Genomic DNA, 24,442 nt, shown 5'->3' with positions numbered 1-24,442 from the left:
CCGGTGACCAGTGTTGCCAACAAGCCTCAAAGATATTCCCCGGAATGTTTTACCAAAATCCCAAATCCCCTTAATTCCCCAATATTTACCAGAATATTCTTGAGCAGATAATAATAATAATAATAATAATAATAATAATAATAATAATAATAATAATATTTATTTGTATTCCGGGTTTTCACAAAGGGATGAGGGTGATGGTATCAATCAATTTTGGTATTGGTATCAGTGGAGGTGTCAATAGAGGGGGGGAGGCAAGATAATTAAACAGAGTCTGTGAACAACTAAAAAGCAATGCCAGAATCACAAAAAGTCAACATGGGCTTCAGAGAAAGACATCATGCCAGACAAATCTGATCTCTTTTTCTGATAAAATTACCAGCTTGATAGATGAAGGGAATGCTGTGGATATAGTATATCTTGATTTCAGTAAGGCCTTTGACAAGGTTCCCCATGACATTCTTGCAAACAAGCGAGAGAAATGTGGGTTAGACAAGGTAACTGTTACATGGATTTGTAATTGGTTAACTGGCCGAACCCAAAGGGTGCTCAACAATGGCTCCTTTTCATCCTGGAGAGAAGTGACCAGTGGGGTCCCAAAGGGCTCTGTCCTGGGCCCAGTGCTATTCAACATCTTGGAGGAAAAAATTGGGGGCATACTTATCGAATTTGCAGATGACACCAAATTAGGAGTAGCAGCTAATACCCCAGAGGGCAGGATCAAAATTCAAAATGACCTGAATAGACTAGAAAGCTGGGCCAAAGCTAACAAAATGAGCTTCAACATGGAGAAATGTAAGGTTAAAAAAATGAAATGAACAGATATAGGATGGGTGACACCTGGCTGAACGAGACTACATGTGAAAGGGGTCTAGGAGTCCAAACAGACCACAAATTGAACATGAGTCAACAGTGCAATACGGCAGCTTAAAAAGGCCAATGCAATTATAGGTTGCATCAATAAAAGTGTAGTGTCTAGATCAAGGGAAGTAATAGTGCCACTGTATCCTGCTTTGGTCAGGCCCCAGCTGGAATATTGTGTCAAGTTCTGAGCACCACAATTCAAAAAGGACATTGAGAAACGAGTATGTCCAAAGGAGGGTGACTAAAACGGTGAAGGGTCTGGAAACCATGCCCTATGAGGAATGACTTAGGGAGCTGGGTATGTTTAGCCTGGAGAAGAGAAGGTTAAGAGGTGATATGATAGCCCTGTTTAAATATTTAAAGGGATGTCATATTGAGGAGGGAGCAAGCTTGTTTTCTGCTGCTCCAGAGAACAGGACCCAGAACAATGGATGCAAGCTCCAGGAAAAGAGAGTCCACCTCAACATTAGCAGAAACTTCCTGACAGCGAGAGCTGTCTAACAGTGGAATATGCTGCCTGGGAGAGTGATGGAGTCTCCTTCCTTGGAGGTCTTTAAACAGAGGCTGGATGGCCATCTGTCGGGGATGCTTTGACTGAGAGTTCCTGCATGGCAGGGGGTTGGACTGGATGGAAATGCAGTCTCTTCCAACTCTACAATTCTATGATTCAGTCAAAATTCCTGGAAAGAAATTAATTAAATTCTCCGGATTCCAGGGAATTCCCTCCAAATTGGCAACGCTGGTTGCGACCCCCTTTGGGGGATGAACATGTTGATGCAAACGTGAGCGCGCAGAGTAAACTTGGAAGCCTTGTGTGAAGATAATCAACCGGCAAGCTGTTGGAGCATGCCAGGAAAACAGCTGCCAGATAAAAGGCACATCGACGCCTGGCTTAACTCCGAAGAGGCACTTTGTTTATTTGTTGCAAAGACACACGAAAGAACAATCACCAACACCATCCACCAGCTACAAACCCCAACACTGTAGAAAGATGATTTGAGCTTATACACACTTTTGCCATGTGGCAATCTAGCTCAACCCCTTCCTGTACAATTTCCTGTGTTACCTGGATTACTCTCCACCATTCCAAATGACACAGCATATTTACATAAGTGCTATGTGCTGCTCTCTGGCACACTCTGCGACCTTGGACAATCACCTGCTGTTTGGAGCCACAGCTGCAACCAATTCCTGGTTAGGAGCAGTGAGTGTCCATTAGCTTCTCTGCCACATCTGAACATTTTTCATGCTGCTCCATACCTCAACAGAACAACCCTTTCACAGGAGTTGGCTAGGACCATTGTCAAACTCATATTTCCGATGGTCTTAGGAAGTGAGGCAAAAATAATTTTATGGTTGGGGGTCACCTCAATATGCGGAACTGTATTAAAGGGTCGTGCCATTAGGTAGGTTGAGAACCAGTGTTCTAAATGGAATAGGATTGTTGCTGCAAAAAATAAAAGAATAGGGTACATTTAAAAGTTTTTAAACGTAACTGTGACAAACCAAGGTACTAATGATAACTATGAATGTATTAGAAGAATTATCCAAGAGAACAGGCTTCAAAATTCTTCAGAAGGTGAAATATCACGGAGTGATTGTTTTGCCCCTCAAAAATTATTTATGTTATTTATTTACTGTATTTATACCCCGCTCTTCAGCCCTAAAGGCTCTCAGAGCAGCTTACAGATAGTTATTCAGACAGTTCCCTGCCCTCAGGTTTACATTCTAAAAAGACATGACACAAAAGGAGAAGGGAATGGTGGTGGAAAAGGTGGGAGGAAATCAAATATTATTTGAAAACAATTACATAAAAAAATACTCCAAGAGAAAATTCCACTTTGTCCAGAATTGTATCCCTTAAATATATCCAATGTGATAAATACCGACACTGAGAAGAACTACAGAAGACTGGTATGCTATACATTGCCAGCATATTCTGTGCAAAATACTGGAAGAAAGAGAAGATACCTTCTTCAGAAGAGTGGCTAGTCAATTTAGAGGAAATGATGTACCTAGACACTTTCATGGCCTTGATGAGAGATAATGCATTAAAATAAGCAGAGAAAGATTGGAAACCAATAAAAAAAATAATTGGAGTAAGAAATGGCCAAGTCTATTATGCATTGTAGTTGGAAAGCTAGCTCTTGAAGAAAGCTAACCAAAGAATAAAAGTCATGAACAATTCCATAAGAATAGAAGATACAAAGGTTTACTAATGAAAGAGAAGTCGCAGATAAACTCTCAACAAGAAAGTTCAATACAGTGCGCCCGCATTATACGCAGGCGCACTTTACGCGGTCTTGAGCGTATGTGCTCAAGCTGCGGTGTGCGCGTGCAATGCAAGGGGCGGTGCATCCCATTCAAATGAATGGGCACGTGCACCTGTGGTGCGCCGCCGTGCACGAGCTCCATTGTTTCCAGTGGGGCTTGAGCATAGGTGGAATTCGCCTTACACAGCGGGGTCCGGAACAGATCCCCTGCATAAGGCAAGGGCGGACTGTACAAGCTGAAAGGAAATGAACCAAAATTAATTGCTTCACAGATATATTTGGTTTTATTGATATTTATTATACAGATTTTCAGTGTAAAATAATGGTACATACTTGTAAGAAAAACTGTAACAATAATAAAAGTGTATTACTGGTTTATATACATACAGTGCGTCCTTTTTATATGCGGGGGGATCCGTTACGGACAACCCCCCCACGTAAAAAAAAACCCTGCGTATGCTCAAGCCCATTGAAAGTAATGGGGCTCGTGCATGGTGCAGCGGCACGTGCATGCCATGGGCGCATGCCCCATTAAGCTTAGTGGGATGCACCGCCGCTTGTGCCCTGCACACTCCCGCAGGCTCCCTCGCAGCTTTCAGCGTATGCTGAAAGCCGTGTATAGTGCACCCGCGTATGGCGCGGGCGCACTGTATATACATTTTTTTCCTTTTATAATGAGGCCATCCCACTTCAGAAATAATCCAGCTTGACACCACTTTAACTGCCATGCCTCAGTGCTATAGAATCTTAGGAATTGTAGTTTATTGTTGTACCCGACAGAAGGTTAAATCTTTCACAAAACCACAATTCCCAGCATTCCTATTATTATTATTATTATTATTATTATTATTTGTTTCCTACAGAAAGTTGATTTTTTTTTGTAGTAAGATTAGATGGTAAGAAAGAATAGAGGAGAAGCTTGGAAATATATCTAGATCACAGAGAGTAACTAAAAGTATTTTTTAAAAGGGGGGACTGAGATTGTCCATGTGTGTTTATGTTTGTGTAACTGTGTGTATAAGTTATTTTTGGATATTGCATAAAGTAATTTTAATTTTAAAATGTATTATGCAGTTTGCTGAATATTTCCATGTTTTTCAGTGCCATTCTATGGATGTTTGCTTCAAGGTAAGTCTGCTGTATTAAATGGGGCTTCTCCAAAGACGCAGATAGGGTTGCACCCTTAGTCTGAGGGACAAACCACGCTGCAGAAATAATCCTGTCTGAGACTATGGCCTGTTACAGACTGCCAAAATAAAGCTGCTTCGGGTCTCTTTGGAGGCATGCTGTTTAAATGATGCATGCATCCCAAGAATCCGGAAGCTGGACCAAAGCTGCACTCCAGTGCTTAGGAATGGAGTGTGGCTTTGGCGCGACCTCCGGTCTCTTAGGACCCATGCATCATTTAAACAGCATACCTCCAAAGAGACCCGAAGCAGCTTTATTTTGGCAGTCTGTAACAGGCCTATTTTAACTGCCCTGACTCAATGCTAGGTAATTCTGGCAACAGTAGTTTTGTGAAACATTTTTTCAGAGAGCTCTGGTGCCCCAACAAACTATAGTTTCCACAGTTCCCTATCACTGAGCCAGAACAGTTAAAGCGGTCTCAAACTGGATGATTTCTGCAGTGTTTTGGCCCTCAGTATTATAGCCCCTTCTCTTCCATGTGTTCCTAGGGTTAAATGGGCCTTAAATGATTCACTGAATTATTAAAATCCTTTGATGTCAATGCATTTTAGGCTTGACTAATTTTATGAAGATTGCGTTGAAAATACAGATTTTTATGTTGGCAAGTAAATCACACCTAAAGATAGATGAATGCTCATATAGCACATTGAAGCATTTGGAATGTATATGTGTGTGAGTGAGGGCTTGTCTACACAGGTGGAAGATGCTGCACTCACCCAAAGCCAGAGTTTCACAACTGTTTCCAAGGAGTATAGTTATTTCCAAGGAGGATCTGTGGTTTTTGGCCTTTAACCCAATTTTGCTCCAGAGTAAGCAAAGTCAAGGAAAATCTCACGTTTTCCAGGAAACCGCAGTGTGTGTCTGGTTATTTTGTCCATGTAGATAGTTAGATCGGGTCCAATTTGGCTGATCCAGCCACACCATTGCCTTACCCTATACTGTGTGGCACAGGGAAGAGCTCCCACTGCTTCCTCACGAGCCGAGCAGCCCTATGCAAGCTCTTTGCCAGCACACTACAGCTTCTGAAGAGGTCAGAATAGGACACCCATGTGATTGATGAGGAGAGGGTAGTGACCCATCTCCTAGAGCACATAGCTGGAGGACTCCTAGAGCTGGATGTCAAGGCATGATGTCAAACCTCCTTGGTGACTTTCCTTATTATTCATTAACATTAAACCAGACTTAAGGTAACCACTGAAGTGGGGGGAAAGTTTAAAATGAAATCCTGACCTTTATAAAGTAGAACATACAACCATCTTGCTAACCGTTTGGCCAGGCACATCATCAGTACTGTACATCTATACCAAACAGATGTTAGAATGCTTTTGTTCTCTGTTATTTCATTTGGCAGTTCAGGAAGAATTTATGTTTGATGGTGTGCCATGATATAACCATTTAGAATTGTTTGGAAAACATTTTGTTTTATATAGTGTGCTACACCTGCCATCCTCCTCCTAAGCTTAGTTTTCTTCACCAGTGCTTAACCTATGAAGGAAATAATTGGCAATTCTCTGCTGACAATAAACCGTGTCCTGTTGTCATGGCAATATTAACAGATTTATTTCTATATTTATACCATTTCAATTAAGCAGATCAAAAATGTGATTTGATCATTTTATGATAAGCAGTTGCTAAAGAACCAGTACCTTTTTCTGAAAATTAAAGTCATCCAATAATTACATAATAAAGTAGGCCAATAATTACATTTCTGTTTGTTATTGTGTGCCTTCAAGTCATTTCTGACTTATGATGACTCTATCACAGGATTTTCATAGCAGAATTTGTTCAGAGGGTTGTGTTTACTCTCCTCTGAGACTGAGAGAGCATGACTTGCCCAAGGTCACCCAGTGGGTCTCCATGGCCAAGTGGGGACTTGAATACTGGTCTCCCAGGCTGTATCTACATGAAGGCTATATCCCAGCTCCAAAGTGCAATATCTTGCACTGGTTTGACCCCATTAACATCATACCCAGACATTTTAATCTGAACTCAAATTGGCCTTGAAAGCCACACATTTCTCCCACCTGAAGTCACATCACTACAAAAGGGTATTTCTACCATCTTCATGTGTTCATTGCATTGGATTATGTTTGGTTACATGACCACAGTGGCTGTGGGGGTTTTTTCTCCTCAGCATGCTTACAAATATGCGTATATCTTCATATTCATATCAACCAATAGCCTTTCTTATTTTCCTGTCAATTACTTTCTACCTGCACTCTCATTGGATGGCAGATATATAGCTACTTCCCAGGGTTGCTTCCACCCATATCCCAATTCAGGGAGCAGGACGCATATTGCAAAAATTAATTTAAAAAAATTCCTGGAAACTAGAGTGAAAAGGTTTTTTTGTTTGTTTTAAAAAAGACATTTAAAAGCCGTTAGGTGTCTGAAATAATTGTTTCCCTTCAAATATCTGACTTTTTTTCACAATCTGGAAACCCAATTTTTCACAAGAGGACTTTTCCATCTTTGTCATACTTTAAAGGTCACCCACACTGACCAAATAAAGCGGCTTCTAACCCCTTTGAAGGCTGGTTGTTTACACGATACATAAAGCAAAACTGGGTGGGAAGTGAAGCAAAGCTGTGCTCTGGGGCTCAAAGCCAGAACAAAAAGGAGCTGTGATATTCTGATGCAAGGTGGAAAATGTCCACCATCACACTGGCATGTAAAGAGCCTGGTGCCAGTGTGGGAAGGCCAAGTTGGCATATCAAGGCAGTCTGGAGCATGCGCCCTGCGTCTCACAAGTCACTGACACTTTTCCTGCCAGATGTTCCACTCAGATAGAAAATTCTCTTTCAACTTTCACTTTCTGACCTCTCCCCACAGCTGCCATTGTCTTTGGCTTCCAGAAAACAAGTGCACATGTGCACTGTTCTGCACTTTCAGTGCCCATCACCCATGCACAGTACAATGAGTCCACGAGTCAGGAGAAAAGAGGGAGAGGGGCCTCTTGGTCCTTTCAAGAGACAGCTGACCTCATGGCCATATGGGGAGAGACCACCTTGCATCAGGAACTCGGGAGATCCCATCAGAATATTGAGACGTCCGAGAAGGTGGCAGAAGCAACGAGGGCCAAGGACTATCAATGCATAGCTCATGAATGCAGGACAAAGAGAAAATCCCTCAGAGGGCAGTACCAAAGGGTAATCAACCACAATCTGTACTATGGCTGGGGCGTGGCCACCATGCCCTTCTACAAGGAGCTCCACGCCTTCCTTCATGGAGATGCTACCATATGCCCCAAGTGAGTGGCCAGCAGCAATGAAATCACCCGGGTCTCAGTCAGCCAGGCATCCAGAGCCAAAGGAGGGGATGCCTCCCCCTGAGGCAGAAAGCTCCCAGGAGCTATTCAATACCACCCCAAGTATCAAGCACTGAGAGCCCGGGGAAGGGATGGAGGAACAACCATGTAATTACATGGTGCCTCCCTGGGTACTTCTGCATGGCAGGGGGTTGGACTGGATGGCCCTTGTGGTCTCTTCCAACTCTATAATTCTATGATTCTGCTGACATGGAGGCCATGGTGGGCACAGGGGAGCCATAACCCCACCCCCCCCCATTACAGAGGTGACCAGGAAGACCTGCATCAGTCAAATGGGCATTGAAACATCTTCGGTAACAACTTCCCAATGGGGAAAGTGACCGCCACCTCCTTTGCACATAGGGCCCGCCATGACCCCTGCAATGGGCGACTGCAGCACTCAGCAATGACAGCCAGGGCGAAGAGGCAGCAAGTGATGTCAGCTACAAGAAGCTGTGGAAGACAGCAGCAGCTGAGCAGAGTACACTTTCTTAAAAAGGGAGGGGGGAGGGGAAGACAAGTAGTGCACAAGTATGTGTGTATGAAAGCTAGAATTCACTAGACATGCAATAGGGCATCACTGTTGCACACTTCCTGCTACCAACCTCATACTGCCATTCCAACCAGGCATGTTCAGGGGGCTACATTCACCACTCTAAATAAGTTAATTTAATCATAGAATCGTAGAGTTGGAAGAGACTACAAGGGTCATCCAGTCCAACCTCCTGCCATGCAGGAAATCTCAATCAAAGCATCCCTGGCAGATGGCCATCCAGCCTCTGCTTAAAGACCTCCAAGGAGGGAGACTCCACCACTCTCCGAGGGAGTGTGTTCCACTGTCGAACAGCCCTTACTGTCAGGATGTTCCTCCTAATGTTGAGGTAGAATCTCTTTTCCTGTAGCTTACATCCATTGTTCCGGGTCCTGTTCTCTGGAGCAGCAGAAAACAAGCTCTTTCCCGCCTCAATATGACATCCCTTTAAATATTTAAACAGGGCTATCATATCACCTCTTAACCTTCTCTTCTCTAGGCTAAACATCCCCAGCTCCCTATGTCATTGCTCATAGGGCATGTTTCCAGACCCTTCATCATTTTAGTCACCCTCCTTTGGACACGCTTCAGTTTCTCAATGTCCTTTTTGAATTGTGGTGCCCAGAACTGGACACAGTATTCCAGGTGGGGCCTGACCAAAGCAGTGGTACTTCCAGGTGGGGCCTGACCAAAGCAGTGGTACTATTACTTCCCTTGATCTAGACACTATACTTTTATTGATGCAGCCTAAAATTACATTGGCCTTTTTAGTTGCCGCATCACACTCTTGACTCATGTTCAACTTGTGGTCTACTTGGACTCCTAGATCCCTTTCACACATAGTCTCGCTCAGATTGATGTGCATAGGATTGAACTCTGAAAGTATCATATTATTGAAGCTCTTTCCCTTATCAAGGAAGACGAGGAAGAGCAGCATGGAAAGACTTCAGGAACAGAGCAGGGGAGCCTGAGAGTTCCACCAGAGGGAACAGTCGCTGTTAAGCCTCGGAGAAGGTGTGTTTTGGTAGTGGGGGACTCACAATTGGACTGACATGTAAGTAGAGATGCATAAAATTTCATTATGAAATTGAAGGAGTACTATTGCTAGGAAGTAGACTCCATCTAGTGGATGATTTCTGAAGTTTAATAGACTAAAATGGATTTAGTATCTACCAGGTCCTAAATACTGTACCCTAAATTTAAAGCACCAGACCCTGTCTGATTTTGGAAGCTCAGCAGGGTCAGCTCCACTGAACGCTAAGATGGGAGACTGCCAATGAATACTAGGTGCTGTAGTCTATATGTCAGAGGAAAGAACTGGCAAAGCCACCTCTTGAATATTCCTTGCCTATGAAATTAATGGAGTCATCTTAAATTGAAAGGCAATTCAAAGGCACACACATACACCACTGAAAGAGCACCACCACCATATGTCTTTCTGCTCACTCCCGCATAATGTTTACTACATTTCTGACAATGATTGCTAATGAAGTAAAACAGTGTCAGGGAATCTTACAATGACAACTCATGCATGTTACAGATTTTAGTTGGGTCAATAAAGGTGTCATTGTTTTGTAGATTTTGGATTTTGTTTCATTTTCCTGCATTGCCAACATGGCTACCCCTGAATATGTTTCCTGGATTTGACAATATCGAGTTTAGTAGCAATAGGGGAACCTTTAACAAGAGGAAAGTAATGGATTAGGACTTAACTCTTTGGGGTTTCTACTCTAATGAAGGTAAAACTCTTTCATTTGATGATTTGACAAAAATTGACGATGTTATAGGCCTGCATTTTGTCAAAATACTGTTGTTGGTGTTCTGAACATGGAGGGATATCTACACAAGCAGGCCACTGAATCTCATTATGCTGTTAGATAAAACATTCCATCTGCAGTCCCAATTTTTTGTTAGAAAAAGTTTTTATCTTTATTGGAGATAGAAACACTGAATAGTAAAGTCTTAGTCCATTGGCTCCCTCTTTTTTGCAGCTGAAATGTGGTAACTTCACATTCAGGAAACATATCTAGGAGCAGCCGTGTTGGTCATAAAGCAAAGTACAATAACATTCAAAATTCAGGATTCTCTGTCTAATAAAGGGGTTTGTGGCCTCACAAAGGACTGAAGCATCCTGGATCTTATGCGAAGTAACATTTTGTTACTGACCCCCATCTCTGGTGTAGCCCTGGCCCCAGAAGGGCCTCTGTAGCATGGTAGCTCACATGGTGCACTCAGCCATCACAGCTGTTTGCTCGGGCCTTCCCACCCCACCCCTGCAACATCCTGTGCAGCTGTGGCCCTGCTAGATTCTCCACAGTGCAGTAGCCCATGTAATGTGCTCCACTTCCACTGCCATCCAATTCGTCCTTCTGCCCCCTGCCAACTTCCACTGCAAGCATGGGTCCAGCATCGCCATTCAGGTCTATTTCTCCTAGTCCCCACTGCAGAGCAGGGTTTTGTCAGTGGCTGCTTGGTCTCCCAGCACGGCAGCTCCAGGCAGCACCTCCAGATTCCATACCCACACACTTGGGTATCTTGAATTCCTCCTCCTAGAGGCCATAGCAGTGGATCACCCCCCTCCCTTCCAAGCAGCTTGGGTTTCTTGCACACCTGATCCTGCTGCAGGCCAGGTGGCCTTGGAGAGGGATCAGCTTCTGTGGCTAGTTGCCTGAAGCACTCCATCTGCTGTTTGGAATAGAACAGAGTAGAATTTCCAGATTTCCACAAAGGGAACCCTTGCCTAAATCCATTCTGCTACTACAATTGGGAAAAAATCATGGAAGATCAGATGGTCTCTTCCCACTCTATTCTATTATTCTAAGTTGTCATCTTGGAGCTCAGCTGGAGCTGAGTGGCCATGGTGAAATGCCTTGGTAGAATTAGGGTTGACATAAGTCAGGACCCCCAAACCGGGACAAATGTAGGACAAATGTAGGACAAAATTTTCAAATGTTGGACACATTTTTTAAAATGGAGGACACGGAAAAAAAGTGATGATTTAAAAAAATTTTTTCATATAAATCCATGTTTCTTAGGCATGATCAAAATGGAGGACATTTGGCATTATTCCTAGACAGATGGCAGAAATGTGCTTCCCTTTCTGGCCAAAAACCAGAAGAGGAGGAAGAGTGGAAGAAGCAGAGGAGGAGGAAGAGGAGAAGAAGAGGAGGAGGAAGAGGGGAAAAGGAGGAGGAGGAAGAAGAGGAAGTAGAGAGGAAGAAAAAGGGGAGGAAGAGGGGAAGGATCAGGTGGAGGAGAAGAGGAGGAGGAGGAAGAAGATGAAGAAGAAGGGGAGGAAGAAGATGAAGAAGAAGAGGAAGAAGAGGAGGAGGAGAAGAGGCAGAAGAAGAGGAAGAGGAGAAAGAAGAGGAAAGACTCTTTCCCCTCCCTGGCCTCCTCCGTGGCCGGTGGAGGAGGCTGCAAGGCAGGGGAAAGGGGCCCCGCTGAGGCGAGACCCTTTCCCCCTCCCTGGCCTCCTCCCTGGCCAGCGGAGGAGACTGCAAGGCAGGGGGAAAGGGCCCTGCCGAGGCGAGACCCTTTTCCTCTCCCTGGCTGCCTCCCTCGCTGGCGGAGGAGGCTGCAAGGCAGGGGAAAAGGGCCCCGTCGAGGCGAGACCCTTTCCCGTTGCCTGGCCGCTTCCCTCGTCGGCGGAGGAGGCTGCAAGGCAGGGGAAAAGGGTCCCGCCGAGGCGAGACCCTTTCCCGCTGCCAGGCCGCCTCCCTCGCCGGCGGAGGAGGCTGCAAGGCAGCGGAAAAGGGCCTCGTCGAGCTGAGACCCTTTCCCTGCCTGGCGTCCATGGGGGGGATCCCGGGGGCGGGGCCAAACTGGGGCGGGACCGTGCGGACCCGCCCCAAACTGAGAAAGTCCCGCCCCCCGGCGGGATATGGCAACCCTAGGTAGAATAGGGCTGAGGTGGAATGGTCTGCTGAAGATGTTGTTCAAGGAGAATGCAGGGCCTCCTCCTGATATGATGGTAAGCCATTTGGGTGGGAATTACTTGGGCTTACTGATAGGCAAGGCCCTCATTATGCAGGCTCTGCATGACCTTTTCATCATACAGTCTAGGTGGCCAGGTGTGGTGCTGGCATGGTTGACAATTTTGCTGTGCCAAACCTGGCATAGCATTGGGAACCACCATGCTTGGAGAATGCATGAAATGGAGAAAGATAAACAAGATAAAGTGTAAGGCCATGAATGAAAGGTTGGACCACTTCTTATCACATGCAGGCATTGTATTTCACCGTATAGCAGGTAGCAGGACAGAATGTAAGAATTTCAGTACACCTTGGCACCCTTTCAGTGTAGAGCTCTGGAATCATCTTGCTAATCTTCTGTGACCCAGAGTTGGAGAAGGACTCTGCCCCTGAGGCAGATCTGGTGGTTTTGCTCCTACTTGTAAGGTTATATGGCTTGGGCGAGTGCCTGGGTTTGCCTTATAGCAGACGACCAGCTAGGAAGCAACACAGCCCAATCAACTGCCACTGGGGTTAGGTGTTTTGCCCAAGGAAAGGCTGGGGAGGTAATCAAGGGATGACACCTGGCCTCAGTTGAGCCTACATCAGGTTTCTTCTCTCCATCTTGTGGTCTTCCAGGATTGTAAATATTAATTCGGTTAATAAAGTGGCTGTTGTTTAACCCAGTTTCTCATATCTAGTCTCATTATTCCATAGCAAATCACCAGTTGCATAACATAGAATAAATGTTTTTAATGTCTTTATACCAAATGCTTAAGAGTAGAGCAATCACAGATGTCTTGAATATGGTTTTATAGGTAGTAGCCATTTTGTTCCATTAAGGGGCCATGACATGAAGTACTTCGCACAACCTGAACTTGTAACCTCAAGGAAAGGGTAGAGAGGTACAATCAACTTCCCCTACCAAGCAATGACATTGTTCCACATTCTAATCTAGCTTGCATGCCCACCAAATGAATAGTTTATATAAAATGAAAGATATGTTTTCTATCAACCCAAAATGTTCTGTATGTAAACCTTATACTCTAAAGCCACAAGTGAAACCAAAATAGTCACAAACTGTATAAAGCTACTGATTGTAAAACAAGAGTTTTGTGATAGTGATAGTGGAACATCAGTGAAAGTACTTCATCATACTCATTGGATTTTGTATGTACTGTATACTGAAATCTGTTCTAATGAGTTGTAGGAGTAAATCTTCAGAATCAAATAGGAATGCCAGAATTCAATTTTCAATATCCAATATGAATTTCCAATATCAGGCTTTAACACTTAGCAAAATCCGGTGTTTACTACACAAATGTATCTCAAAACAGCTCGGATGGAACTTCAAAACAGTCTCCTCCAGACACTGACCAGCCTCACTTAGCTTTAACAACTTACAGTGGCCCCATACAGACAGGCCAAAATAAAACTGCTTCAGGTCACTTTGGAGGTATGCTTTTTAAATGATGCATGTGTCCTAAGAGTCCGGAAGCCATGCCAAAGCCACACTCCAGTCCTAAGGATTGGAGCTTGGCTTTGGCGCAGCTTCCGGACTCTTAGGACACATGAATCACTTAAACAGCAAACCTCCAAAGTGACCCAAAGCAGCTTTATTTTGGCCTGTCTGCATGGGCCCAGTGAAAACTTGGTCTCTGCTGGGGTTTGGTTCCAGGATCTGAGGATGCTCAAGTCCCATTAAATACAATGGCATAGAAAAATGGTATCCCTTATATAAAATGGCAAATTCAAGGTTTCCTTTTTGAAGTTTTTAAATATTTTCAAGCTGTGGATGGTTGAATCTGTCAATAAAAACATCTGTAGATATGGAAGGCCAACTGTATTTTCTTTGCATGTTTCAGACTGCCCTTTGGATTTTACTTTCTATCATATGCTGAAATGAGTATCTGCTGGTATCTGTAGAACCAGCTTTTCAGTGGGACATCAGCAGGAAGGTTTGGATATGTTATCATGATACCCCTGGCCATTTTTCTATGTTCAAGTATAGAGTTTTATGTTTGGCAGTCTGTACTGTGGCTCCAAGCCATCTTCCCGTGTGATACAGAACATTGTATATCAGCAGTATCTACTGCTAGTCCCATTGCAGCATTATATCTTGGGCAAATTCTGGGTATCCAAGAGCCAGAATCCAACCAAAAAAAGGTTTCTTTGTGCCTATTTTATTGAATATTACTAAAAATGTGGCTTTCACATTATGTGAAATGTTAATCTTAATATTCCATTAAATCCTTCCCCAACGTTTCACTGCAGTAGTTCCTAAACTGTTTGCCTGGGAGAACAATTGTGGCACACCTCTCTGGGAATTCATTGAGAAACATTTAAATGTGCCTCTAATTTTAATTCAGAAAAACTAGCTTTCTTCAGGCACCAAAAGTAATGGAAGAACAGTGCTCTATCAAGTTGCTCCTGTATTTTTCTAATGTCATATCAAATTTCTGGTTTCCACTAAAATTCAGTAATTTTAAGAGCAGGCACTAATTAAAAAGCAAAAGTACTCAGAGAAAGGAAATTACAAACATGCAAACTTTTTGTTATAGGCCAAAATATGTTATTCCTAAACCCACAGCTGTAGAGCCTGAAAGACTGTAACAGCTGAAGCTATTCTATAGCATCTGAATAAACTGGAGATTGCCATGCTACAACAGACTAATACAAAGGTCAATTCTAGACATCTCCATAAAGACATTTATACACTTATTTGCACTGAAGATAGCAGACTAAAGCATCTCCTGTTTCTATATGTACCTCCATCTCAGATTTTTGTTGCAAAAACACTTGGAAAATCCATCTATAGTTCTGAATGAGATGGTGGAACAAATGTTCATAGTTTTGGTGGAACAAATGATCTTGGGGCTCATTCTTACTGGAAGTATAACCCATGTTCTGCTCTGGCTCCACTCTGCTAGGTCAAGCGATTCCAAAAGGTCCCTCATTCTCACTACGAAAAGGGCTCCCTTGTGGAATTGCTTTTTTTGGTTGGCACGCTTATCGTTCCCATTGGAGCCGGGGTAGGTGGAGCAGCCTTTCATCTGGTCCCCCCCCCCGGAAACCCTTCGGAAGGCTGTGGCCCTGACTGGACTGTTCACCTCTGGCAACCCCAAGGTGCTTTGTATCCTCCAAAGTCCCACTCTTTTTGCCTGCCTTTGGAGGGAGGCAAAAAACACCACCACGAACTGCCAATGCCTGGCTGGGGCTTGGGAGCTGCTGATCTGCAGTGCCTGGTGTCTGCAGCTGGGGACCGCAGCCGCTCCGAGCCATGCCACAGGTATGGGAACTCCCTCCCTCCCCACTTTGAGTCCTCCCTCCCTTTCCACCTCTCACCTGCAGGTGCCCCGGTCTACCTGGGGGCTCGTGGGAAGTGGCAGCAGGATGAGTGTGAGTGTGTGAGTGGCTACCTGGGGTCTTGGGGGTGGCGGCAGAATGGGCAAGGAGGAGGAGGGAGCACAAATTACAGAAAGATTCCAACTCAATATTAGGAAAAACATCCTGAAAGTAAGAGCTGATCGACAGTGGAATATGCTGCCTTGGAGTGTGGTAGAATCTCCATCTTGGGAGGTTTTAAAACAGAGGTTGAATGGCCATCTATCAGGAATGCTTTGATTGTATATTCCTGCATGGCAGGTGGATGGATTTGATGGCTCTTGAGATTTCTCTATGATTTTATGTCTGGGAGCAATCTGTTTGGAAAAAGACTAAAGCAAACAGAATTCCTCAGCCAGCATGGCCAATTATCATAGTGGCTGAGGATTGCTGAGAGGTGTAGATCAAGGTGCAGTTTATTTATAATGCCCTTTCCCACCAAAGAGCGGAATATTAAACAAATATAATCAAAAATGCACTCACCCCATGCACCATCTCCATGCATTGCACCTTCCCCCATGCACTCTCTCCCTGTGCATGTCCTATCCTTTTCTTCATCAGAAAAAGGATGGGGCGGCACGGGGGAAGGGAGCATGTGCATGTCCAAGGGTATTAAAAGAACTGGCAAATGTATTATGGGAGCCATTGGCAATAATCTTTGAGAATTCCTGAAGAACAGGAGGAGTCCCAGCAGACTGGAGGAGGGCAAATGTCCCCATCTTCAAAAAGGGGGGAGGGGAGAGAATCCCAACAATTATCGTCCAATTAGTCTTACATCAATACCAGAAAAGATTCTGGAGCAGATAATTAAACAAAGAGTCTGTGAAAATCTAGAAGGCAATGCCATAATCACAAAAAGTTAACATGGGTTTTAGAGAAACAAGTCATGCCAGACAAATCTGATCTCTTTTCTTGATAAAATTATCAGCTTGGTAGATGAAGGGAATGCTGTGGATATAGCATATCTTGATTCAGTAAGTCCTTTAACAAGGTTCCCCATGAAATTCTTGCAAACAAGCTTATAAAATCTGGGCTAGACTAGGTAACTGTCACATAGCTTACACGGCTGAACCCAAAGGGTGGTCAACAAAGCTCCCGGTGCTTCTTTTCATCCTGGAGAGAACTGACCAGTGCGGTGCCACAGGGTTCTGTCCTGGATCCAGTTGTTAGAACATATACATTTATTAAATTTTGGAGGGTGTGTGGACTGACCTCAAACTGACCTCCTAGGGCAGTGATGGCAAACATTTTAGAGACCGAGTGCCCAAACTGCAACCCAAAACCCACTTATTTATCACAAAGTGCCACATCCCTCTGGCTTTCCAGTAACAAACTCTGGCGAACTCTGTGCTGGGGTGATGAGAGTGCTCTGAATGCCACCTCTGGCACTCGTGCCACAGGTTCGTCACCACTGTCCTAGGGGCACCGCCATTTCTCCAAAGCGAGGAGGTCAGGTAGACAGCTTGCGAAGAAGGGGCCAGACCCCTAGAGATAATAAACTGGAAAATCCACACAGAAAGTTTGGGAGTTGCTAAATGGGAAAGCCATCACCTCCAAAACAAACACAATGTTGACTGTTTGTTTTCAGCCTCAAACTTGATGGGCCAGTGATCAAATCAATGACCCACCTATATGTCTGTCTTCCCCGATTGTGTCAAGACCCAGATCCTTACACCCTTTGTCTCGGCTTCAGCCAAACCATCTGTCATAATTTGATTTTAGTTCCGTCGGCCGTTTCCGCTCACGTTCCTGTGGCTGTGTCTCTTCCATCATCCACATCTGCAATGGACTCCTGGAGAAGCCTTCGGAAGTATATCCCATAATTCTGGCTCTCTCAACTCTTTCCTGAAATTCCCTCCTTTACCTTAATTTAGCATTGAGTGTGTGTGTGTGTGTCCTTTGCTTCTTTCCCTTTTAAAAAAAATATTTGGACTTTAATTGGAGCAGTTGGTCTCCATGTCATCTTTTATGGGATCATTTGGCCCTCTGGCAAACACTAAGGGACAAAACCTTGTGAGGGCATTGTAGAAATTTCTTAACAGTGCTATTCAACATCTTTATCAATGACTTGGATGACAGAATTGGAGATATACAGTGGACCCTTGTTATACACTGAGGTTTGGTTCCAGGATCCCCCGTGGATAACAAAATTTGTAGAACTGTCTAACTAAAAGGTTGTATGTACAGCACTGTGTAAATTTACAGCGCTTTATAAAGGTTAATAATAATAATAATAATAATAATAATAGATGCTCAGGTCCCATTAAATATGACATAGCAAAATGGTGTCCCTTTTAAAAAATGGAAAATCAAGGTTTGATATTTGAAATTTATACTTGTTTGAACATTTTCAAACCATTGATGCTTGAATCCATTTATAAAAAATCCGTGTATAAGAAGGGCTGACTGTACTTAACAAATTTGCACATGACACCAAATTAGGAGGAGTAGCTAATATGTCAGAAGAGAAGATCAAAATTCAAAATGACCTTAATAGACAAGAAAGCGGGGCCAAAGCTAACACAATAAAATGCAGGACAGAGAAATGTATGGTACTGCACTTAGGGCAGAAAAATGAAATGCATAGACAGAGACTGAATGTACACCCCTCAAATGTGACCAGGGGCAGATATCTGCAGATCCCATTTTTGAATCGTGTATGTCACTGTGATTAAGCTCCAGATGTTCTCCATCATATTGTATTGCTTTGTCCATTGTATATAATTCCGAGGGGGAAATTGTTCAGAAGGTTATTGGAAATGAATATCTCTTTGAATGAGTTATCAGTGGAATACCTATTGGAAGATCGGAACCCACATATTACCAGGTTAATGGCCAATTTTCTGGTGGAGGCAACAAGATTATGGTTTAAATTTTAATAATGATTCTGAAGTTTTATTGTAAATGCATGTTGTTGTTTTTATGCCTAATAAAGGTTGACTGGCTGACTGGCATAGATATAGGATGGGGGACACCTGGCTTAATCAGACTACATGTGAAAGGGAATTAGGAGTCTAAGTAGACCACAAGTTGAACATGAGTCATCAGTGTGAAGCAACAGCTAAAAAGGCCAATGTGATTTTAGGTATCAATAGAAGTAGAGTGTCTAGAGCAAAGGAAGTAGTAGTGCCAGTGTATTTTGCTTTGGTCAGGCCCCGCCTGGAATACTGTGCCCAATACTGTGTCTGGATACCACAACTCAAAAAAGAAGTTGAAAAACTGGAGGTCCAAAGGAGGGTGACTAAAATGGTGAAGGGTCTGGAAACCATGCTCTGTGAAAAATGGCTTAGGGAGCTGGGGATGTTTCGCCTGAAGAAGAGAAGGTTAAGAGGTGATATGATAGCCCTGTTTAAATATTTGAAGGGATGTCACATTGAGGAGAGAGCAAGCTTGTTTTCTGCTGCTCCAGAGCTAGGACACGGAACAATGGATGCAAGCTATAAGAAAAGATATTCCACCTAAAATTAGGAGGAACGTCCTGACAGTAAGAGCTGTTTGATAGCGTAACACACTCGCTCGGAGAGTGGTGGAGTCTCCCTCCTTGGAGGCTTTAAACAGAGGCTGGATTGCCATCTGTCAGGGGTGCTTTGATTGTGTTCCTGCATGGCAGGCGGTTAGACTGGATGCAGGGACGTAGCCAAGGGGTGGGGGTTCTTGGGGTCCGCCCCCCCTTCCATTAGAAAAATGAATGGTGTGTGCTGCTGCGCCGCCGCGCCCAAGCCCCATTATAATGGTGGCACTTAGTCTGGACCCCCCTTCCTAAAATCCTGGCTACGTCCCTGCTGGATGGCCCTTGATCTCTTCCAACTCTTTGATTCTGTGAGTCTATGCTGCCCTGGAAGTCCCACCCCTGGCAGTCTTGACCCCTCACCGGGTGATACCTAGTGCAAGGACACCACTGTTGGTATCTTAACTTTACAGTATACCATAAAATGATCTGATATCCCTGCATCTATAACCTTATCCAGCTCAGTAGCTAGGTGCCTAAACAGGAACAGATTCAAAATTCCTCCAGCTGCCTGAGTGGGAGATGCTTCCACAATTTCCAGGTTAGAAACCTCCAAAAGGGAGAAAAAAGTCTGAGAAAATGAAGAAATATCTCTATGGATATTAAAATACCCACACATTTCTGCACAAATATGGTGTGTATTGGAACTGCAATATTGAGATGTATGCATGTTTTCCTGTGAGTAAGCCACACTGAACAAAATAAATAACAAGCTCTGTGGAACACAGTGAAGCTTACTTCCAAGTTGTCATGCATATTTACATACAGTCTTTAGAAATGAACATTCCTTTGCATAATTACTCAGAAGTCATAATTACTCTGAACTTAGACTTAGTGCTAAGTAGACGTGCAGAGGAATGGAGACTTCAATAGTCTTGGAATCTGAACAGGTTTACTTGGAGATGAAATCATACACACACGTACACACACATAAAAACATACACAACCATTAGGGGTTGAGTGCAGTCCTGTGCAGTGGCGTCACAAAGAGGATGCGGGTTGTGCAGAATGCACTGGGTTACAGCGCCTGGTGAGAATGGCATGGCTGTTGGGCAAGAGACAAAGGGAATTGTACCCCTTTGTCGCTTGCCCAGTAGCCATGCTGGACTCCAAACAGCCTTCCAGAGGCTGTAGCGCCATTCTCTCAACTGGCAGCTACTACTATGGGCAGGTACTGCCTTCTGTTTAGGCTCCAGCGTGGCCCTTTGCCCCAGTGCTGCCCAGACAACCAAATGGCTTTAAATAAGAAAACTCTATCTATCCCTCCTTGGAATAGCATGGGGAAGGGGAATGGGGAGGAGGGGATAGTGACACCATGTGTCTGGTGACTGCATAACTGCCCTAGGAGTGACATTTCACACCTGGGGATTTGTGTGATTGCTGGACATTCATGGATTTCCCCCGTCAGTGAAAAGGGACAAGTCAGGATCCTGTCAATGCAATGAGTATAGTTAAAGTCACTTCTTTGCTGGTGAAATTGTGGTTTAAAAGCCACCTATAAATGTCCAGAGTTCTTTCTCTTTCTCCAGTTTACAAGGATTTTGCAATATCTAAACCAACACAAAAAAACACAGCCCAAAAAAGTGAGGACTCGACTAAAAGAGAATAGTAGTCTTTAGTACACTGAACTACAGTTATTTTGGATTTCCAGTCAACCTTTCTGAGAATTGATAATAGAAATGTTTCAAAGCTGTGCATACCAAAATTGTGAGCAGATGGGTTACATGGATCCACAGCCATCATAGGCATAAAACCATTTCACAAGAAATAATTCAATTTGTAAAACACATGATAAGCAAGAGACCATAAAATTGATATATCATCAGTAAGTTGCACTATACAACTTTCCATAAGGCTTTGTTAGTGGAGGATATTCTTAATCAGCAGTTGAAATTCTTGAAAAGAAAAAAAACCCTGACCATCAAAGAACATCACTGTGTGATCTTGTATTTACTGTAAGGAAGGGCCTTTTTTCCAAGATCAAGTGAAAGTGGTTGTTATGAAGGGATATGAATCTTCTACACAATTAACATTTAAACCAGATTCAACAGGATTCATACATGTTTAACTGCCACAGATCTCAATCAAGTAACACAAAAAGTTTCAATTGAGTGAAAGGCCCAGAAATGGACAACTAAGAATTCACATTCATAGAGCTACAATTTTGCAGGATTCTTTGGGAAAATTTTGGTGGTTCAATCAGTTTAAAACCATTTCAGATTTTGCAGTGCAGAGCAATGGCTCTGTCATAATTTGTTAAGCACAACGCCACTGCTTGGGACTGCATTCACAATACAAGAAAGCTCAAGCCACAGTATATATTCTAAGACAGCCCTTTCACACAACCATGGCTTTCAATTGGTCCCAGATCTCCACTTTAGTGATGTGCACATATAAACTAATCTAATGTGACTCTTATCCCTGAAGCATTTGTTATTGCCTTATCTGCCCTCTAATTGGCTTTAACAGAGATTATGATAAAAATTGGCAAATCTGTGTATTAAAAAACAGCCATGCTTTGGGTCTGTATAGTTCTGCAGCTTTCTCTACACATAGGACTAACCAATTTCTTTGTTTCTGCCTTTCATCTTGAAAGAAAATGGCTTCACAATAATCCTTCACAAGATTTCAGTGAGAGATTAAAAAGAGAAAAAAATAGTTATGTATTACATGAAATCTCATGGATCAAACATGGTTGCTAAAAAGTGTAGTAATATTTCCGCAACAGCCTATATATAAGAAACAGAAGCAAATAGACTTGTAAAATCTGTTTCTAATTCCATATTATATGTCTACATACATACAGCATATGCCATTATGTTACAGGTAGAACTGATGTGCCATGATGTGCTCAGCAGAGTTGTAAAAGAACTAAATGGAATCCTCTGATTTGAGCAAGAAAAGAAGTAAGGCTTATGTTTTAATATACCTCTCTCTGACAATGACAGAAATGATAATACAATTTTTTTACATTATTTATAACTACTATACTGTACACATGTGCCCACATCAGAAACATTTCAAAATGCTGGCACAGGTTGATGGTTTTTTGAAAACAGGTGAATGTGATTTTTTCTCTCCTACAGTCCAGTTTTCTTGTTTTATAGGGCAATTCTATATTACATCAGCTTTAAGCTAGTTAATAGTTATGGCTTTCTCCAAAGAATCCTGGAAATTATACTTTGATGAGAATTCTTTGTTAGGGCTTTCCCAATATTACTTTTAATGGTGTGGCAGTTTAGCCATCTTGGTTTTTTCCACCTTCATAATTCAATAAAGTTGGAAAATCCCAATCACATGGGAGGAGCACACACCCTAAAATGCCAGATTCAGGGAGATAAACAGGTGTGGTTTCTTCCCATGTTGCCTTCAAGATCAGAGGTGATCAGGTCATGATGCAGCTATTCTCACACCACTAAAAGGTGACATCAGAGGTTCTCTGTCATAGAACAAACGTTGGCACAATTTGCTGGGATGACTGAATGACTGTTATGCCATTTTAAGTCTGTTGTGCAGTCAGATGAGCCTAAGTTTGACCCTTTTAAATCATGCATTAAGATGAGTAGCACTGAAACATTAAGTGAGCACAACCTAGCTGTTACTGTTTCCTCTCTATGAAATGATCTATGTAAGAATGTTAGAGAAGAATGGTTCCAGGCTTCAGAGATTGATTTGCTGTTCTTGGGAGAGAAATATTTACATCTTAAGAGGCTTCTAAAAATATATAGAAAAGTGGGTCCTGTTATAACAGGTAGATTTGAACATCTCTAGCCACAGACAAAGAAGACAAGTGGTTATTGACAGGCATGAACCAATTTTGAACCTCTTAAATTAAGATCTTGGTTAAGATGGATACAAGAAAGGGCAATTCACCGTAAATCAATATTAAAAAGTACTTTTTTGAAATGCTGTTGTGTTTCCAGTCTCAGTGTCTGTCATTTGCTCCTCCAGTTGTGCTGATCACCTTGTTTTAAAAGTAGATGTGCTCAAGAGTCCATAAGAGAGCTCTCTTTTTCTTGCTGAAAAAGTCTTCCCAGTCCCACCCCATCCCTACTTCCAAACCAGCTTCTCCCACCCCATTTTAGATAAGCCACTCTTTTTTGCTTTCATCAATGGTTTCTGTAAAATTAGGGTCATTATTCATGATGGCGGCATCAGCACTTTCAGCAGATTCAGCTCCTTTGGCTTCATTGGTGTGGTAGGTCCCCTTGTGGCGGAACATGTAGCGAATTAGAAAAACCAAAGTACAGAGAATGGTGAAGATCACAACAGCAATCACACCTGGGAGACATTGAAAGAGAAAGAGAGGTTTTAGCACATTGATCAGAGAGAGAAATCTTTCTTCAATTGATCTTGAAATTAACCAAGGATGAAGAGTTCTTTTTAAAATATTACTACCAGAATTGAAGTAGCTAAAATGTTCACTTATCACCAGGCTTTCTCTGTAATCATTTTTATTGTAATGGGAAAACCCTATGGCTACTGTTCTGTTTTTATATATATAAGGTAACTAGCAACTATAGTTTTTTGTGGGTTTTTTGGGCCATGTGGCCATATTCTAGAAGAGTTTCATCCTGATGTTTTGCCAGCATCTGTGGCTGGCATCTGAAGATGCCAGCCACAGATGCTGGCAAAACGTCAGGAAGAAACTTTTCTAGAACATGGTCACATAGCCCGAAAAACCCACAAAAAACTATGGATGCCAGCCATGAAAGCCTTTGACTAATTAGCAACTCAAATGATTGCATTTGTGCAAATAATACTGCAGAAGATTTTATTCTACTCTACAGCCTAATTAGGTTAGTGACTTTATAGAATCATAGAATAATAGAGCTGGAAGAGACCGCAAGGGCCATCCAGTCCAACCCCCTGTCATGCAGGAAATCCAAATCAAAGCATCCCTGACAGATGGCCATCCAGCCTCTGTTTAAAGACCTCCAAGGAGAGAGATTGCACTACACTCCGAGGGAGTGTGTTCCACTGTCGGACAGCCCTTACTGTCAGGAAGTTCTTCCTAATGTTGAGGTGGAATCTCTTTTGCTGTAGCTTGCATCCATTGTTCCGGGTCCCAGTCTCTGGAGCAGCAGAAAACAAGCTTGCTCCCTCCTCAATATGACATCCCTTCAAATATTTAAACAGGACTATCATATCACCTCTTAACCTTCTCTTCTCCAGGCTAAACATCCCCTGCTCCCTAATTCGTTCCTTGTAGGGCATGGCTTCCAGACCCTTCATCATTTTAGTCACTCTCCTTTGGGCATGCTCCAATTTCTCCACATCCTTTTTAAAATGTGGTGCCCAGAACTGGACACAATATTCCAGGTGGGGCCTGACCAGAGCAGAATATAGTGGCATTATTACTTCCCTTGATCTAGACACTATACTTTTATTGATGCAGCCTTAAGTTGCATTGGCCTTTTTTGCTGCTGCGTC

The 24,442-nt window shown here is 43.1% G+C and overlaps 2 protein-coding genes across 4 annotated transcripts in view; both read right to left on the bottom strand.

Moving 5' to 3' along the window:
• Nucleotides 1-24,442, bottom strand: part of PIGA (phosphatidylinositol glycan anchor biosynthesis class A) — a 579,723-nt gene that overhangs the window by 339,826 nt on the left and 215,455 nt on the right. The gene's annotated exons all lie outside the window — the stretch shown is intronic.
• CNTNAP2 (contactin associated protein 2) overlaps nt 20,606-24,442 on the bottom strand; it is a 1,400,287-nt gene continuing 1,396,450 nt past the window's right edge. Inside the window, exon 24 of the mRNA XM_042471198.1 lies at nt 20,606-23,290. Coding sequence (XP_042327132.1) covers nt 23,091-23,290 — 200 coding nt within the window. The 3' untranslated portion in view covers nt 20,606-23,090. The remainder of the gene's footprint in view (nt 23,291-24,442) is intronic.

The sequence above is a fragment of the Sceloporus undulatus genome, chromosome 6 (assembly GCF_019175285.1).
Source record: "Sceloporus undulatus isolate JIND9_A2432 ecotype Alabama chromosome 6, SceUnd_v1.1, whole genome shotgun sequence".
In the NCBI taxonomy this organism is placed as follows: domain Eukaryota; kingdom Metazoa; phylum Chordata; class Lepidosauria; order Squamata; family Phrynosomatidae; genus Sceloporus; species Sceloporus undulatus.
This window is presented reverse-complemented; position numbering and strand designations above follow the sequence as displayed.